Source organism: Struthio camelus, chromosome 31 (assembly GCF_040807025.1).
Source record: "Struthio camelus isolate bStrCam1 chromosome 31, bStrCam1.hap1, whole genome shotgun sequence".
In the NCBI taxonomy this organism is placed as follows: Eukaryota; Metazoa; Chordata; class Aves; order Struthioniformes; family Struthionidae; genus Struthio; species Struthio camelus.
Window position 1 is genome coordinate 4,712,182 of NC_090972.1, and position 17,788 is coordinate 4,729,969.

The 17,788-nt window shown below is 52.0% G+C and overlaps 1 protein-coding gene across 6 annotated transcripts in view; it reads right to left on the minus strand.

Annotated features, from left to right (window-relative positions):
* Positions 1 to 17,788, minus strand: part of DNM2 (dynamin 2) — a 43,211-nt gene that overhangs the window by 16,597 nt on the left and 8,826 nt on the right. For 2 of the 6 annotated variants that reach the window (XM_068922902.1, XM_068922898.1), the window contains exons 2-14: positions 16,210 to 16,283; positions 12,912 to 13,061; positions 12,337 to 12,540; positions 11,897 to 11,995; positions 11,434 to 11,594; positions 11,018 to 11,160; positions 10,221 to 10,356; positions 9,482 to 9,549; positions 8,097 to 8,235; positions 5,202 to 5,288; positions 4,773 to 4,843; positions 2,399 to 2,450; positions 1,593 to 1,604 (exon numbers count right to left, since the gene is read on the minus strand). In XM_068922902.1, the coding sequence (XP_068779003.1) occupies positions 1,593 to 1,604; positions 2,399 to 2,450; positions 4,773 to 4,843; positions 5,202 to 5,288; positions 8,097 to 8,235; positions 9,482 to 9,549; positions 10,221 to 10,356; positions 11,018 to 11,160; positions 11,434 to 11,594; positions 11,897 to 11,995; positions 12,337 to 12,540; positions 12,912 to 13,061; positions 16,210 to 16,283 (1,396 nt within the window). Of the gene's footprint in view, positions 1 to 1,592; positions 1,605 to 2,398; positions 2,451 to 4,772; positions 4,844 to 5,201; positions 5,289 to 5,940; positions 6,080 to 8,096; positions 8,236 to 9,481; positions 9,550 to 10,220; positions 10,357 to 11,017; positions 11,161 to 11,433; positions 11,595 to 11,896; positions 11,996 to 12,336; positions 12,541 to 12,911; positions 13,062 to 16,209; positions 16,284 to 17,788 lie in introns of all 6 variants that reach the window. The other 4 variants (XM_068922903.1, XM_068922900.1, XM_068922899.1 and 1 more) reach the window with 3 other exon arrangements.

Here is a 17,788-nt window from a genome sequence, read left to right on the forward strand (position 1 = left end):
ACGGCAGGGCGACTGCCTCACCAGCACTACATCCCTCTTGCTACTCTTTTCACTGTAACTGAGTTATTTGAGCGGTTTCATAAAACTCATTTTTGAGACCAGAAAGTATATTGTACTCGAGTTACAGACACTTCTTCACAGGACTCTGCTCAACTGGTTAAAAAGCAGCAGGTAAGAAAGGTACCTGGCTCCGGGGAACTTCGTCTGCAGGGTAATCCAGCCACCTTGCTTCATCTATCAGCCCAACACCAATCCCCAGCGGCCGGAGCCAAATTATCTTCCTTGGAAGTGGTACCCTAGCTTCCTTCACGAATGAGGGATTCAGATGCGTGGCCAGGGACGGACCGCGGGGGCAGTCGCTGATGGACCGAGGCAATACCTCAACCGTGGCCCGCGAGGAGATGGGAGGCTCTTTGAAGGAAAGCCCCAGCCAGGAGTTTGGAGACTGCTTCCGTATCAGACACTTCTATTTTCTTGGACTGCACATGTAAAAGCGAACTCCAAGCCCGGAGCAGCGGGGTCAGGACCCCTCCACCCAGCCCACCGCCTCCAGAGGGTATTGCTCGACCACTAAAAGGGAAAGTTTTCCTTTTGGAGGGAACGTTGCCTTCTGCCTCCCCAGAAGTGAGTACGCTTGAAGGAAAAGCTCTCTCTGCTGCCTGAACGATGAGGTTTAAAGCAGCAGATGGGCTACACAAGGTTTGCCTCCCCCACCAGGGCACAACTGCTAACGATGTCTGGTAGGCACCTAGGAAGAAGAGGGCTTCTTGCTAGAGACCACACAGGGTTTCCACACCAGCCGTGCAGTGGTCTGGCACAGTGGCTGGCTGAACTCAGCAGCAGTGCTGGTGGCCAGCCCGCAGCTGGGACCCAACCTCACAAGCCCAAAAGGCAGCTTGGAAATGGAGGGGAATAAAACACTTCCATCCCCACTGGCAGCGGCTGCTGTGAACAGGGGAGCAAGTTCCTCCCTGTTGTGCGTGCCCAAACCACCAGCCACGCGGACGGAGCCGCGGGCAGAGGGCTCCCCGCCGAAGCACTCGCCTCGCTCGAGCCTGTGCTGCGACTCGACGGGAACCACATCCCACGACGGCTGCGGGAGGTTCTGCGCTAAGAGGGTCCAGCCCTGTCAAACCCAGCAGCACCAAGATTTTGGCTCCCTGTGTCCCAGCTCCCAGCATAGCCCATACCTAAACCCCGAACCCCAGGACCCGACTCTTCCTATACCTGTTCCCAGCAAGTACACACAGATGCCAAACAGCAGTATTGCTGAGCCTCCGTTCACAGTGCGATTGTCACGGCACACACAGTCATGAGCCCTAAGCCCGTTTTCTCAGCTCACGAGGACTGTGCTGGGGCCGTGGGAAGAGACCACACAGGGGGATAAGGGGAATAGAGGGAGTTTCCGTCTCTAGACTAAGCCCATAAAGCCCAGTAACTCTGCTCTGGGAATCCTACTCTTCCTCTGCCGTCAGCATACTCAATTCTGTGAGGCGAGAGGCTTTATTTTAGCATTGGAAGTTCTTTCTGGCAGGGCCACGTCCATCACTGGGTGTTGTCTATCAGCACTATCACGCTATATGGGTACTTACCAGTATCTCACCCTTTAGGTGCGCAAAATTAAGGGGGGGAAAAAAAAAGCAGGACAAGGAGACAGAACAGTCAAGAAAAACAAAGTGATGGAAAGAAGAAGAGAGCAGGAAGCACAAAAAATGGTAGGAAAAAGCAGAAAAACAGCAAAAGAAAAACAGTTACATGCTATTAATTATAATTTTACAGTGTTAATATTTCATTACAATCTTTCCAAACAAGAGGCAATGTCTGTATTACGTACTGCAAGACCTAACACCATGCAAGGGGGCATTTCCAGTCCTGCTCTCAGTCATGCACACTAGATAGCAGACATCCCTCTCAGAACTGGAAGGCTGCATGACGAGACAGAACTGAGGCCAACACGGCTGCCAGGTACGTCCCTGTGCTAGTCTTGGTCTCCGCTCCCTCTGCCCCCTCCCCAAACAGCTAGTTTGCAATAAATAAAGGGGCCAGGACGGGGAAGTTACGCTAGCCCCTGCCCAGACTCGCTCACTTCTGAGGACACAGGGCTCCTCCAGCGGTGCACGTTGCCCAGCTGTCCCAATCCCACTACTTTTAGATGAGCTCCTCTGGAGCAAATGCTCCCACCCCATGAGTCAGAGCTCTGTGTTTCCTGTCTGCAACCCCAGTGTCAAATATCTCTTTCTCTCAAGGAGGGAGTTTGTGGATCGACCCAAATCCAGCTTTCCGAACTGCAAAACGCAGCTCTTGGGTTGCTCTGAAGCGTGGTTGGAGCGGGATCCAAGCCTAGACAGCTACCTCTGCCCCACGCTACGAGGGAGACCGCGGAGTTGCCAGGCTATACCTGATTCGGGATGGCTCTTTTCTTGTTCGTCTGGGTGTTCCTTTGCTGTGCACTGAAATAAGAAAAGAGCACACACAGCTTTATGTGGAGAACACAAAGCAAGCGGCAAACGCTCAGAGCCCACGCAGCCACAGAGACTGAGTCACACCGTTTACCTAGGGGCCACATGGACCCTTGAGGTAACACGCTTCCCACCGGGGCCATGAGGAGTGCTGTAAGGAAGAGCTGAGTCCAAAGGGGTAGCCCATCACGTGGAATTCAGCCAAGAGCATCTGGACTACTTTTTACTCATTATTGTTATTGTGCATTGCAATGCAGACAGAGGAGACCTTTCCAGAGTTTTGTCCAGGACTGAATGTACACGAGACAGCAGTACCAAGGGATGAGGCTTTCCAACCTGGACAGCTTTATCACCTTCCTTACAGTCCTTATCTCCAGGCACACGGGCTATTTACACTCCCCACGTGTTCCACAAGGACAAAGTTACAACTTGCAGGAGAGGAAAAAACAAGCAGATCAGCAGTGTTTGCTAATTCAAAAGGCCATAGAGGACAAAGAGCTCAGGGAGTTGAACTCATCAACCCAGCCAAGCCAATACACCCAACTCTCCCTGCCACCGGAAGGTAGATAACCGGAAGGACTTGTCTCCAGAACCCGCTTGCAGCCTTCTAGTCCCCCCCAGGTCGGAAAAGAGCGTACCTGCACCAGAGGGAAAGCTACCTGTCTCTCCTGAGCAACCAAAGAGACGAGGGGCGAGGTGCGGGACGTAACCATTAGTCAGGAGCAGGAACAAAATCCATGAAAACAGTTAGAATAATGCCAGGACGCCCCATGGAAAAGCAGTTTACAAGCAAAAATGGGGTTGGTTCTCTGGGGAAGGTCGCTGCAGAACCACGTTCACAGCAGCCACCGTCCCTCCAGCCCAGGATGTTCCTAACCTGCCACCTGAGGGAATCTGGGAGCATGGACTGAGGAAAGATCGCTCTTTACCTGCCCTGTTCCTTACGCTCCTCTCTAAACCCCAGCCTGGTCTGAGAAAACAAGGCGAGCCCGATGCCTGGTCTGACCCAGTGCAACAGCTCCTGCTCTCATCTTGGATGCGAGAAGCTCTCACTTCGCTGAACTTCACTGCAGGAGCACTGCAAAGCTCAGCCTGGTGGAGGCCTCTCCACCTCTATCAAACACCCCTTCAGCCTGCGGGGAGGGGAAGGTGCAAGCAGGGCTGTCCCGTCACTCGTTACATACTGTTTCAGCCGGTACCCACCCTGTCGTCAAGTGCTGCTCAGTGTAACAGCTGGGGAGTGGGAGAGTTTCAGAGGAGTCCAGAGGAAAGAGTGAGATGGTTCAAAGGAAAAACAGGAGAGATTAGGAGAAGAGGAAGGAACTGTGAATGAATGTGAAACGCAGAGACATAAAAAAGAGGGGAGAAAAAGAAAATAGAGGAAGAATAAGTGAACTTAAAGAGAAGGAAGCGGTGCGGGCTTTGACTGGTGCTACAAAGAGCGTGACTAGCCCAGGGCAGAGCTGCATGCCTTGGCTCTTTCTTCGCAGGGACACCTGAGCTAGACCTCTTGGCAGCTCCCAAAGGTTCTCAGAGATAGGGACCGGGCTCACGGAAAACACAAGTGACCCTGGTGTCCTCGGGCAAAAGGCCAAAGCTGAAGAAAGACAGACTGACAGAAGAGACCCCCTCCCCTCAGCCCTTCTCTGTTCCCGGCCCTGCCTGCTTGGGCAGACGATTACGAGGGATGAGCTCGAAGAACGTGCAGACGTTCCTGCTCCAGCCCAGGGACAGCAGCCGACGTGTAAGTCCAGCAGCTCCACTGGGACACAAAGAGGAGTCATTTCGCTTTCCCTTAGTGCGGCCAGGGGGCACGGAAAATTCCCACCTCTCAGCTGAAGGGTAGCGACAGCCTTAATTACTTGAATTCATCACAAGCACTCCTGTGAGAAGGCCCTAAGCAGTTCTAGCTCATCGGCACCAGGCTGAACAACCTGACTCCAGTTTTTCACGCGCTCTGCTGTAACAAGCAGTCTTAACAAACCCTGCTTCAGGCTAATATCTGAAGCAAAGGAATGATGCGGGGCAGCTCAGATCTTCAGGCCCTACATCAGGTAACAAGCAAAGAAGGGGAGCTCCTGTGCAAATCTCACAGGCCTCCAGAATTGCTTGAACTCAGGTGCAGGAGGCACTGACATGGTTTTCGTGGATAATGCTGGCACTTGGGAGACTCTTCCACCAGTTGTCCCATCGGTGACTCCGAAAGGGTAATTTAACATCCCACACACCTCATCTGCAAACTGGGGATAGGACCGTGAACCTCATTTATAAAAGAATTTGATAAAAACCCCACCCCACTGGCCAGTTACCTACTTGGCAAATCCAATAAAGTCTTCGTGGTTAGTGTTGATGTAGGAGAGCTCAATGTCAATCAGCAGGAGAATCTGGAAAGAGATTTACAAGTCAGGAGTCCCACAGGAACAGCTGGCCACCTCTGGCTCTAGCACTGCTCAGGAAGAGTTGCCACAGAGCCCCAAGGGACGTGGCCGTGCTCAGGGGCCACCCGTGACCGCACCGGCCTGGACAGAGATGCCAGACCTGCGGCGCTCTGCATCGCTGCCGCGAGAGGGAGCTTTGGGACTGCGAGCGGGGAGCAGCCGGGTGGCCGGTCCAACTGCGGGCTGCCCGCACAGGCTGGAATTTGCTTTGTCCTCAGAGGAGGAGCAGCAAACAGCTCCGCTTTCTCCTGGCTTTCTACATACGCGAAGGAAGATGGTGGGGTGAGCCTGGAAAGGTGCTCACCTGGTCCTTCGTTTTGCCTTCCCGTTCCCTGATGTGAGTGGTAACGATCCTCTCCGTCTCCTCTCGTAACCTGGGGTAGGAACCAAGCTGAAAAGAGAGGGAGAAGGCCAGGGAAAACCGCTGCTGATCAGACTGCGGCAGCCTCCAGCGCTTATCACAGAAAGCTAGCCACAAAACACACTCACAAAGGCAGAGGAGGACAGAAGGGATCGAGCCCCAGTTCCGTCTGTAGGACACAACTGGGGCTCAGAGATGGAAAAAGCAACAGAGTTGATTCTCTTCACTAGATCCGACAAGACAGCAGAACGCCCTCCTGGGGGCCTGAGAAGCATGCTTAACATATGAATTAAGTTCTCTTCCCGCCCTCAGACCCACGGCTAAGCAGATCCAGATTTTCACGGCATGAAGCGCGAGCTACTGCTAAGCAAGGCAAAGGAGGTGGGTTCTCAGCAATGCAAGGCCTCAGCTACGCTAGGAGCATTTTTAGCCTTTACTGTTACGGGGGCGAGCAAACACCTGTGCAATATGTCTCGGCAGGACCCATGCCGCGAAGCCAAGTTAACGCTATGACTGTATCTGCTGGTGCTTCCAGCAAGTGTTCAGGCGTTAGAAGGATGCAGCGTCCCCCCAGATTAGCAGCAACCTCGCTGTCAAACTCACTTTGGTCAGCTGGGTCCTGAGAGCAAATATATTCCAGATGTTCAGATTAGATAAAGAGGGATGAATTAAAACCCATTACCTTTTCGGCACACTTTTTAATGACTGTGGCCAGCTCTGAGACCACCAGATCAACACACTTCAAACTGGGCTCTTTAAGCTTTACAATCTGTTTTTTCACTATGGCTTCAAAGGCCATGTCGGGCGTGAAGAGCCCCGTCCTGCATCATGCAGAGAGCGAGAGCGAAACACCAAGTGGAGTGCAGGGGGAAAAAATAGCAACAAAGACAGAAAGAAAAGAAAAATGAGTTTTTTTTAAAAAAATTAAGGTTAGTAACATGCAAAGGAAAAAGCTACAGTGCCTGCCTGTGAAATTCCTTCAGATCCCTCGGAGCTGTTCTGCAACCAGCTCAGGCAATCCCCTCAGCTTCCCTTCATCTCACATTCAAGCAGACTGAGCAGGGGCACAGATTCTCAGCTCCAGGCCCACGAACACATCCTGCCCTGCCGGTTTGGAGACTGCTTTGCAGCAGTGCTGAACACCCTCCTTTGAGGGTGCCTCACATCCACTTTGCCTCAGCGCACACGCGAGGCTGTGTTACCCTGAGCATGGCAGGAGCCCTGGGAAGTCTCCTAGGCTCCCTCTAGCCTGGACCACTGAGACCAGCTCTAGCAAACTGTGAATTTCAAGTCATCTTTGGGGTAAGAGCCTCCCTCTAGGCAAATTGAAGCAGCAGCTGCTACAGTAACCTCCGGGAAGTCGCTGTTTCACGGCTGCCTGGAGGGCTAACCTCTTGCTCCGGCAGAAACAGCGTGCACTAACCCAAGAGGTCGTCCTAGTGCACATCCCTCTGAGCCCGGCGTAGGCAAAGCCTTGTCCTCCGGTCAGCAGGGCGGCTTGCCTGCAAGATCTCTCCTCTTCGTTACCCTTCTGGCTGACAGATTCCTCCTCTTGTCCTGTCTCTTCTTGTCCTGTCTAACTTGGGACCGAAGGAATTTCGGCAGTAAGCGCTGGCTTCTTCACGTTACCCAGATCACAATAAACCACGCTGAACACAAAAGAGTGCAGAGCTCCTGACCCACAAACAAACCCCCACAGGTCCTACCACTGACAGAACCGGATGAGCATTTAAACTGTTCTGCTCCACAAAAGCACTCTGGGAAACAAATATCACAGTGACTGTCTCATCTGGTCCCTATACGTAGTCAAAATCTTTTTTTGTTTTTTTTCTTCTTGAACACAAGCATTACAAGACGAAAACAGGAGCTTTCTCCTGTCCTCTTTTCAGTTTAACGCATTTCTTTTGCTTCTACCAAACGAGGTTAGAAAAGAGTCACCCTGAGGAGCCAGTTATTAAATATGGAAAGGGCCCATTTATCCAGGGCTGTCACACAGCTTCAGGGTAATTAACACTTCCAAGAATAAATGACAATGGGGGAACCTTTTGAAATGGAAATGTGCTTGTTATCAAGCAGCTTATTAATTGCAGGCATTGAACTACAGGCTATGTAAGTAAGACACGAGACCGTTTGCTGGAACTGCTGCCCCCAGCTTTTGTTTCCATTTTCCACGGATTCCCAGAGTGCAGCGAAGCAGCAGTTTAAATTGCAGCTTGAGAAGACACGTGCTAAGAGAGGTACCAGGATCCAAGAATAACCTGCCCACCTGCCTGGCTCACACCAGCGCATCAGGAACAAAGCCTTGGCAGCGTCCCTTCCGACCCGCCACTGCGCGCTGCAGCCGGAGTCGGGTCTCTCGAGGCCCCGGAAAGCCCGCTTGCGCAAGAGCCGTGCTGTCCCCAGGAGGGTGACAGACACAGGAAGCAAAGCGTCTGGCTGAGCGTCACCCAGAAGGCCAGGGCAGGGGCAGGAGCAGACCTCCTGGCTCTGTCCTTCGCGCCGCCTGTGAGGCCTCAGCGACCCCTTGCTCGAGCCTGAAGCGCCGGGTGACACCGGGCGAGCCCGGGGCCACGGAGGCGTCCTCAGGGCTTGGTCGCATCCCCGCTCTGGCCCAGACAGCACAACTTTGACCAGAAGAGCCTCTCAGCTGAAGGGCACTCCAGGTTAGGAGATGCATCAGTCAAAGCTCAGAAATACCCAGTTTGCTTAGGGGGCTCCCAGATTTTGTTTCTTTTTTTGGAGGGGAAAACCAGGCAAGGCAGGCAGGTTAGAGCATCACTCCTGCTTCCCCATCCCACTGGTAGGAAGGGGCTGGATTGCCTCCAGCCAGTTCAATACCTTACTGGTACACTGTCTAACTGTATTGATTAACTCCTGAATAACGAGGTCGACACACTTCAGACAAGGCTCTTTCAGCTTCACCACCTGCTTTTTCACAATGGCCTCGAATGCCAAGTCTGGGGTGAAGAGCCCCGTCCTACAGGAGTCCACACGCGGGGCGAGAGGGCAGACACATGGCAGAGAAAAAAACAAAATGGGTGATCAGGTTTAGAGGCGATCGGCTGCATCCCGACGAGAGAGCAGCAGCACCACCCTGGAGAGCAACTCCCTCCCCGGACAGGCAGGCCGCGAGCTGGGACAGCTCCTGCTGCTGGTACCGTCCCGTTCTTGGATCCATGGTGTTGCTGAACCCCGCTGCTCCACCACCCTCGGCTGGGGCTTCCACAGTACGGCAGAGGGGACGGGGGCTGACACTTCCACCTGCCCCTTTCACCGCTGTGTGCCCTGCTCTCTCCAGCCGCGGGGTGGGAACACCTCAAATTAGGGTGCTGCTCCCTCCATGAACAGGAGCAAGAGCCCAAAGTACCAGGTGCACTGACACCGTAAGCAGATGGGAAGCAGCCTTTTCTGCAGCATTGAGGGAAAAGGGATACACCGAGAGCAGGTCAAGTGACTCCTGGGGAGAGCATACAGGCAAAGAAAAGAAACACTAGATTTCTCTTTCCCCATCATGACATCAGGCCAAAGGAGAGCAGGCATGCTGAGGAGAGGACTCGTATCTAATGCAAATCCTCTCCCACGTCCCTAATTCAGGGCTGTCAGGCCCCAGGCATGCAACGGTTGTGCACTGTACGGGCTGAGCAGCTTCCACATAAGATGCGCTATTTCCAGATGAGACAACTCTGGTCCGAGTGCACGCACCTACAGCCAGAGCCTGGATCCTTATTCTTTTAGCTGGGGATTTTAACTCATGTTCCCTAAGTTTCTCTCTAGGTCATTTCTTCCCCCACTTGAGGAAATTAAAGAGGCAAGAGAAGGACTATCTTAGTGTCTGAACTGACGGCACAAGGGGAACCTTTTCAGATCAGCACTAAGCAGCAACTGCGTTCCAGCTGTCTCTGGGTCCTACAGGAGCAGGGCTCGTCTGCCTCTGCTAACTGAGGCTGCAAACGCAACGCTGAAGCGACATGGGGGGAGACTACACAAAGCAAAATCAGCAGGATGGTTAAGTTACCCCTTTAATCCCTTCTAAAAGGGTCCAGCAAGGAACTTCCGTTCTCAGCAAACGCTGGTCTCCACAAGACACTGGACAATGAACTGACAGTAACACAGATCGTCTCTCGCTCGGCAGGAATATTCCGATCACACGTACCACGTGGATCTGGCTTACTGATCTACCCTAAGGAAAACAGGATCTGCTGCTGCACTGCTCCGATACTTGCCTCACACCATGGATGTTTTTAATTGCATAGCTTATTTCTCGTCTCAAATCCTTCTCGTCAAACTCCATCTAAACAGGGAAGAAAGCCGCAATCAGATTTTACAGCAAGCAACTTCTAATAACAACGTAGGTGTGCTATCAGGCTCCCACTTCAGCCATGCTCTTACACCATCACGAGGCAGACAGATGCCAGTCTGAAACAGTTACCGCCATCAGCCCATTAGGCACTTTACAGTCCGGTTAAGAGGGGCTGCTCTCTGTCCCAGAGAGATTGGCTCACTCCCTACGTCTGTGGTTTAATCATCTCAAATTCTGACATATCTTGCTAGTACTCCATAGGCAGACAAGTTCCCGTTTTGGCATTCTGCTCCCTGCTCTAAAACACCCTTCTTGCAGGCCCAGTGCTTAAGCTAGAGATCGGGTGTCATCACCCAGAAACGACAGTCTGCTTTGTCTACTAAAACAGAGAACTGATGCTCATCTCTTCCTTCTGCAAGCACCTCTGAAGGCGGAGAAGGGAAAGGCTTCAGCTCCGCCTGCACGTCACAGTGCACGGCTGGGCGAGAGGGACTTCAGCTCATCCCTGGGGTCAGGTCGGGAACTTCTGCTGGTTTAGGAAATAAGCACATACAGCAAAGATGCCCCTTCTAATCACAGCAGGTGGGAAACCAATCACATTCTGCTTTGTGCGGAGACAGAGAGCCTACCAAACGCAACACATGTCCCCAGGCCAGCTTTACCTTGACTAGCTCAAAAGGAAACCTCTCATGGAAAATGCGATTGATTCGGGCACCCCCGGAGAGTTCCAGTGTGTCCACCTGGTCTCCTGAACCTTCAATCCGCTTCTCAAAGTCTACACCAAACTGCTGGACCATTCTGTGGAGAAGCAGCAGGATTAAACGGGTAGCAGCTGATTACAACAGATGACAAAATGGACAGCCATCCAGGCTGTCTACTACAGTCAGCAACATGCCACCAGTTCAGCCACGTCGGGCTTCAGCTTGTCAGGACCATGTAAAAATTATCCAAATTCCCTCTGCGGAAGTCACAGAAGCAGAATCTCCCTTTTGCTGTAGTCCAAAGAGCACACAGGCAGGCCAAGGAGGGACACAAGCCACCTTTTTTAACCTGAGACCAAATGTGCAGTCTGTTTGCCTTAAAACAAGCAGGTTATGCACACACAGCTCAGTAAGCATGAGTCACTAATTCTTGCCTGCAGAGAAGCTCACCAGGCATTTCTGGGACAGGCTTTCCTTGTCCTTCCCAGCAGCCTGTCAGATTGGTGCTGGAGGGCACAGAATCTCTTCTAGGTGCCAGCTTAGTGCTGTTAGAATTGGCAAGGCCTTCCACTAGCACCACTCGTTCCTAATGACAGGATTATTCTGGGCATTGGGCATCTCCTTGGAAGGAGCCACTAGCTGAGACCAATGAGCCTTTCAGGAAGATCAAAGTAACTTTGAAGCTCTGTGCCAGCAGCTTTAAGCCTCCTTTGCCAGGTGAGGTACCAGGAATGAAGCAGCGAGTGGGAGAGACCTACTGTAACAAAGCTTTGGTTTTTCGCGTGGGATCATCAGGGCGGAAATTCTTGTACTCCTCAACTTCCTTCTCCAGGGACAGCAGCTGACTCTGAAGCTTGCTGCGCAGTGAAGGCAGTGTCTCCCGAATGTGGTTGGTCAGTTGCTACAGAAGAATTGGGAAAATGAGCGCAGCAGTCCACCTGCCTGCAGACTGACTGCAGGAATTCCCCTCTCCCATCAGCATCAGCGATAAACACTACCAGCAACAAACATTCAGGAAGAGCAGCTTTTTCTCTCCACAAATATGAGAGAAGCAGAAACTCGCCCATGGCAGGGACTGCTACAGCAGTCCAGAAAAGCTCTCCCTCTAGTGCAACACTAAACCGCCAGCGAACCAAGTGCAGCGCCTTGACACAGTGCCTGCAGTTTGGCCTACCTGGTTAAGGACCTTCTGCAAATGTGGGGTGCCCATCCGGTCTGCCATGTGTCTGTAAGCCGGGTGAGAAAGGAAGAACTTCCGCTCCGCTGCCAGCGCCGCCCTAATGTCCTTCTTACCATCAATGTCCTTCTGGCTCCGGTTAACGACACCGATGTAGCCTGCAACAGGACACATTGGCTCTTGCTACGAACAGACCCAGCCAAGAGCTGTCTGAGCAGGGCTCTGCGATTCTCTGCATTGCAATCCATAGCGACTTGGCTTTCCTCAAGCAGAGGGCAACATCTTCAGCAAGAAGGGACTGGGCTCCCCAGCAGACCTCGTTCAGAGACAACAGACTGCCCAGGAGTTGCCCTTCGACTCGCTCTGAAACACCACCCTCTCTGCCTGAAAGACGAGGGTGCAGCAAGGCCGTGGGGAGGGAGGATACAGGGTGACACAAAGCCTTCAAAGTTCGTTATACCTCTTCGTAAAGGAAGCAGCTTGTTCTCCAGCACATCTCTGGCATCTGTGCCTTCATCCATCAGATCTAACTTGGTGATCACTCCAATCGTCCGCAAGCCTGAGGCAGCCACATAAACAAGCAAACAATCAATTTTATTTCACAGAATACATCGAAGAGAGGCATGCAGGTGTGTAACCAAAATGAGTATGAACTCGCCAGCGAGGACTGGAACTGTCGACACTTTCTCAACCATCAGAGGACCAAGAGTCCTCCGCGAGAGAAGGAGAGAGGAGAACCCCCTTTGGTTCCAAAATGGTGCAACTGGTTTCTGACACTCTCTTGTGACAGCAGTTGAAGATTTTATGACTCGATACCTGGGCCACTCAAACCCAGGAGCCACCACGCTGCTGCAGGGCTCAGAGCGGACAGAGACAGGCAGGAGGATGTGTCTGTCTTACCTTGAGGATCGACTTCTTTTGCCATCTTGAGCGCATCTGAGTTGGCCAGATCCATGTTGGCTGGCGTCACAGCAAGGATCAAGCTGCTCTCCCTACTGATGAACTGCATGATCATGTCTTTGATCTGGTACTCAATATCTTGTGGTTGGTCCCCCACTGGCACTTTGGTGATACCCGGGAGGTCAATCAGAGTCAGGTTCAACACTGAAAGGACAGAGACCACATGTGTTTGGGGTCAGAGGTCTGGAGCTGGGAGCAAAGGGAATTACAGCTGTCGGTCCTGCAGTTGACTCTCTTCAGATCTGCTCGTGGATCCATGCCTCTGTAGCCCTTACAAGTCCCTCTGAAGGAAGAGTTACTGCTGTATTTGCTCAGGTGGTGGCCACACGGCCATTACGTGCATCTAGCCTATCTTACATCAGCCTGGGGACACTTTTTGCATGTTAGGACGCGGACCAGGGTAAAACCCGTAGCTGTTACGCATGCAAATGCCAGCTTTTCTTTTTTCACTAAGTATATTAACAAATACTACAGCTGGTATGCGGAGCCCTAGGGCAGAAAAACACCTCACTCACCGTGTGGCGAATAGACACGAAGGTTGATGGGGACAGGAGAGATGCCTTTGTTTGTGCCTGTGACTCTGTCCGTTTCTGCTTCGATCTCTTGCCGCACCTCGTCAAAATCCGTGAACTTTTTGGATTTGCAGTGCAAAAACTCAGCATATTCTGGAAGACATAACCCCCCCCAAACACACACACACACACAAACTGAATAGAGAATTTGGCTCCTATCTCAAGCCCAGCCCAGTAAGACACATGCCAAGAGTCAACTGTTTTTAGAATTCTCTACACCATGAAGCAGAGCCAGACATTCATTCCTGTGCAACACCAGACCAGCCAGCTAGAACCTGCCCCAGCAGCCACGCAGAAACAGTGCCCCAGAGAGGCACCATGGGCTTGCCCAGAGATTAACCTGGTCCTGTTCAGCCTCCTGACTGGCAGCAGCCCCAAACAAACTTGGCCTAGCAGCTTCCTCTGGCTGAGGAGGGAAGAACGGGACAATGGAGGCCAGCAGACTCAGGCTGAGCAAGCTGACACTTTGCCTGCTGCCTCTGCACTGGCAGCAGCTGCTTTGATGTGGACTTCAAGTCACACTTTCCTTGCCAAAAAGAAACTGCCCTCGGGTGAGATGCTGGCAACCAGCCTATGCTGGCTCCAGCTAGTGAACCTCAACATCAGAATGGCTGTGTTTGTTTTCATCCAGGCCTGTTTGCCTTTCAGTCCCTGCTGATTGCTTTTAAATGTTTTATTGCTGGGACTCCGAATGCTGAAGAAAGGTCCGAGTCTTCAGCTGCCAAGATGCTCTGAGTGCTGGTGTGCCTGGGAGGCAGAGCAGCAACCCCCCGGCACTGGCAGCACCGTTGTGCTGGCAGCAGGGCTCCAGCTGGCTCTCAGAGACATGCAGGTGCTGGAGACCTGGGCTCTCGGCCTCACATCGTCCCCTCTCTGAGGCGTGACCGGGGCACGACCGCCCCGTCGGAGAGGAGTCTCTCCCCAGCCCCCTGCCAATAAGGAACTACAGCTCCCCTCCACCTGTGCCGACAGCTCTGCTTTATTTACTCATTTACTCCCAAGATTTATCACTCCATTTCACTCTGCCCTGGAGCCAACAAGCCCAGCAGAGCTGCAGGCACTAGCTGTGCAGAGAGGGGTCTGACCCCAGGCACTCAGTAATTCCCCTCCAAGCCCAAGCAACTGTGCCAGGAGATAAACATTAACTCAGCCCGGGCTCTTCGGCGAGAAGATGCCTTGGAACAGAACCGGTCTGAAAAGCAGCTGCTGCTTCTGGGCCGCGCTACAAGTCAGGGAAGCCTGAGCAGGGAGCCCTGTCTCTCTGAATCACCCATCTGCTCACAATGGTTTCTGCAAGGTGCCGAAGGGCCTGGATCCAACCTGTACCAGAAGCCAAGGAAAGCATTTACGCTCAAAATAACAGAGCTGATTCAAGGCCTTCACATCTGATCTTCAACTGAATCAGCCCTTTTGTCAGGAGAGGCTGCAGCATCTACTTCATTTTACTCTTCAGGCCTGTTGATTTGCAACTAAGTCAACGGTGCTGCCCTCATGAGTGGGAAGTAAAGGACATCGCAGTACAGCTTGGTTTCCCAGTCTGACAGGACGCTATTAGCTATCTGAGATTTTCTGAAAGGGTCTCGTGACCTGCTAGTTCAAGAGAAGCTTTGAGGGGACTTGGAAAACTCGGCAGAGAGGTGAGGGATAAGAGATACAGTGCTTCCTCTACCATCAGCTGGACAAACACTCCTTAGCTATTTGAAACAGTTCCAAATCTGCCCCTCTGAAAGGATTTTAATAGATTTGTGACCACTGCTTGCCTCAGGGAGAGGAGGTCTGTAAGGGTGGTGCTACTCACTTCCTTTCTTGAACAACACCAATGCCTGGGTGGGACGAGGGGGGAAATGCCAATCCTGCTGTCACCTTTCTACTCCTACCAGTTTAAGCACCTGTTGACATCTTATCCTTTGAGGGCTACATCTGTCCTTTTGCAATCTCTTCACAGGTTCTGGATACTAGAAACAACAACTTATTTAAAAAACAGCCCCCCTGAATGAATGTAAAAGGAGGCTGCAAAGAGCAACTGCACAGACTACTCAGCTGTGGTTTTGAACAGCAGAGCAACAGCACTGATTTGCCCACACAGATGCACAAGCAATAGGACACCCAAGCCTCTGAGGAAGAGGATCGCTTGAGCAAATCATACACGTTTCCTTCAGAGAAAGGTAATAAAAGAAATCGCCATCAGAGATCAGTTTCCCGATGTTTTTAAGGTGGGTTGTTGTTGTGGTTTGCTATCAGCTCCTTGGTGCTGCTTGTGGGGTGTGAAGGCAGGTGAACCAGTGCAAAGGCCAATTTCACAACTGTTCCATATCACGCTGCAAAACGGAACTGAGTCACAGAGCAATAGGGAAGTAAGTAGCCAGGCATGCTTTTATTAGCAACTGTCAGAGCTATAAATGTTTATGCACAGACCAAGTCTCCCTTGTAGTCAGAATAATTACACCTTCAGGAGATCAGGAATTTTCTACTGGAGGGGAACAAAAGGAAGGACTTAAAAGCACCAGTGTTTCAGCTAATGCTCTTCTCCCATTTCCACTGCGGTTTCATAGATACCCCTTCTCTCCTTTGTGCTAATACAACGCATCTAAAGAGGGCTAACTTTTGTTGTTGTTTTTTTTTAAAAAGGTACTGTAGTCTGACTCAGGATTTAACACATTTTGGGGAAGAAAGGACCATCAGAATCATCTATAGAGGTATCCTGCATACCAGACCATAAATTCGCAGTGTAAGGGACAGCACGTATTCAAAACGTTCCTCAAAAAATGCCATTTGGGAGATATAACATGTGCAGTGAAAGCAGCACGCTGCTATGGCAAATCTCTTCAGCGCTGAGGGCTCCCACCCAGCAAACCACACTGCTGGCATATGCTCTCAATTAGACGTACACTGAAATGACAGCATTAGTGCCAAATTACAGAAAACAAGCCTCCTATCTCATTTGCCACTTCCAGGGTGGCTTTCATCCTGAAGAGCACGTTTGCTTTCCAGCAGTCAAAACCCTGTTCTAGGAACATTCAAAAGAACCAGAACTGTTACCTAAACATTCATAAGCTCGTTGAATGACAAATCTGCAAGAGACTCAAACACAGACAAGCATCCAAACGCCAGCAGTAGTTCCAGTCTAGAGGGTATACGGAGCAGTATTTGCCAGCCAAGACTTTCAACGCAGCAACAAATCTCTGCCGCCTCCAAACAGGGAGCTGGACAGCTGCTCTTGGCTGGACTAGCTAGACCGTACCTGTCTTGGAGAAGATGAGCTGAAGGATGAGAGGCCGCCGAGTGACAATTCCAGAGCCTCGGGGAAGGAAGTCCCTGCAAGGAATCAAAAGAGACACACGTTTACTCATGCGGCTAAATAAGCAAGCAGTTAATACCGAGTCAATCACACCAATATCTAAACCACAGGCACTGGGAGACGGCTGCGCAGGGCCTTGAACACACCTCGGTCCTATGCAGAACTGGTTCCTCCTCTGCATCCACAGCTAGGAGAGAGGCAAATGATTTGTCCACGATCACAGACACTCGTGGCACGGCAGGAATGCCGCTCTCCCAGGATGCGTCTCGGTCACAAGGCCATCCTTCCATCCCCTGGCTATCTTTCCTCACGAAGGAAAGGTGAGGGACCAGGGCCTCCGCTGCGCACCTACACGGACACCTCCGAGGTCAGACCACGGCACCCTTCGAGGAGCGCCTCCCCAGCCTGGACTGAAGGAAGCAGCACGGGCACATAAAACACCAGTCTCTAAAATCAGACCCAAGGAGTACGGACACCAGAGCAGAGCAGCTCCTGTGTCCTTACAACCCCCTTCACCATAAACCACCTGCAAGTGACTGCTCTCAAGACTGAGCGCGCAGGAATTTGGAAAGGTTTTTCCAGCTGTCGACAAGCAAGTTAAGTGTCTACCAGATTTCTATACCCTGCTAACCCAGAGAAAAGAGAAGTAAAACACACCTCAACAGGAGGAGAGAGGGAGAAAAATGTCACCTTCTCTCCGTCCTTTGAAACCATACATCTTTGCTGTTTCACACCATCTGCTTTTAACAGCAAGACACGGCAAAGAACTGACAATATTCCTCCAACAGCATAAGTCTCTGAGCGAGTTACTCTTCCTGCCCCCTTCTCAGGGTGTAAATTTGAGTACGCAGAGCCACTGTGCGTGACCCGTGCGGTGGATGCCTCTGCCTGGAAACGGCGCTGCCGTGACATCCTAGCCAGGCGGCTTTGTCTGGGGCTATTATCGCTCGCTGAACGGCTACAGCTCTTATCCGACGCCAAGGGCAATGGGAACCAGACTCAAAAGCAGGTTTGCTGAGCAGCTCTCTTTGTCCCCGTTTCTGGTTTTGCTTGTGCTTTGCAATGGAAGCGATAAGAGCTCCTTGGAAGAGGCCAGAGCAGCTTTCCGTGAACGTATAGCTTCCATTAACGGCATGCTCAGGCACTGCGCAAACCCAGAAGAAGAGACCGCGTCCCAGAACGCCCCGGCTCACCAGCCGAGCCCTGAACAGATGAGCACGAGGGAACGAGATCCGTATCACGGGCATGCCAGGCACTGTCACCTGCACTTGAACGTGACGTGCCACACTTGAGAAAACGCTGACCTTGAGATGCCAGTGCCAAGAAATCACCTTATTTAGAGAAGGAAAGACTATGCCAAGAATTCACCTACTTCCTTATGGTGCTCCCAAGCCCCGCGTGGGAGTTCAGCTGTCCTTAAGCCGACACGTGAGCATCTGCAAGTGCAGCTGGCAGCGGGGCCACGCCTGTGACTTACAGCGGCACTGCGTGTGCTGGAACAGTCGCTGCGCTACGTCAGCGT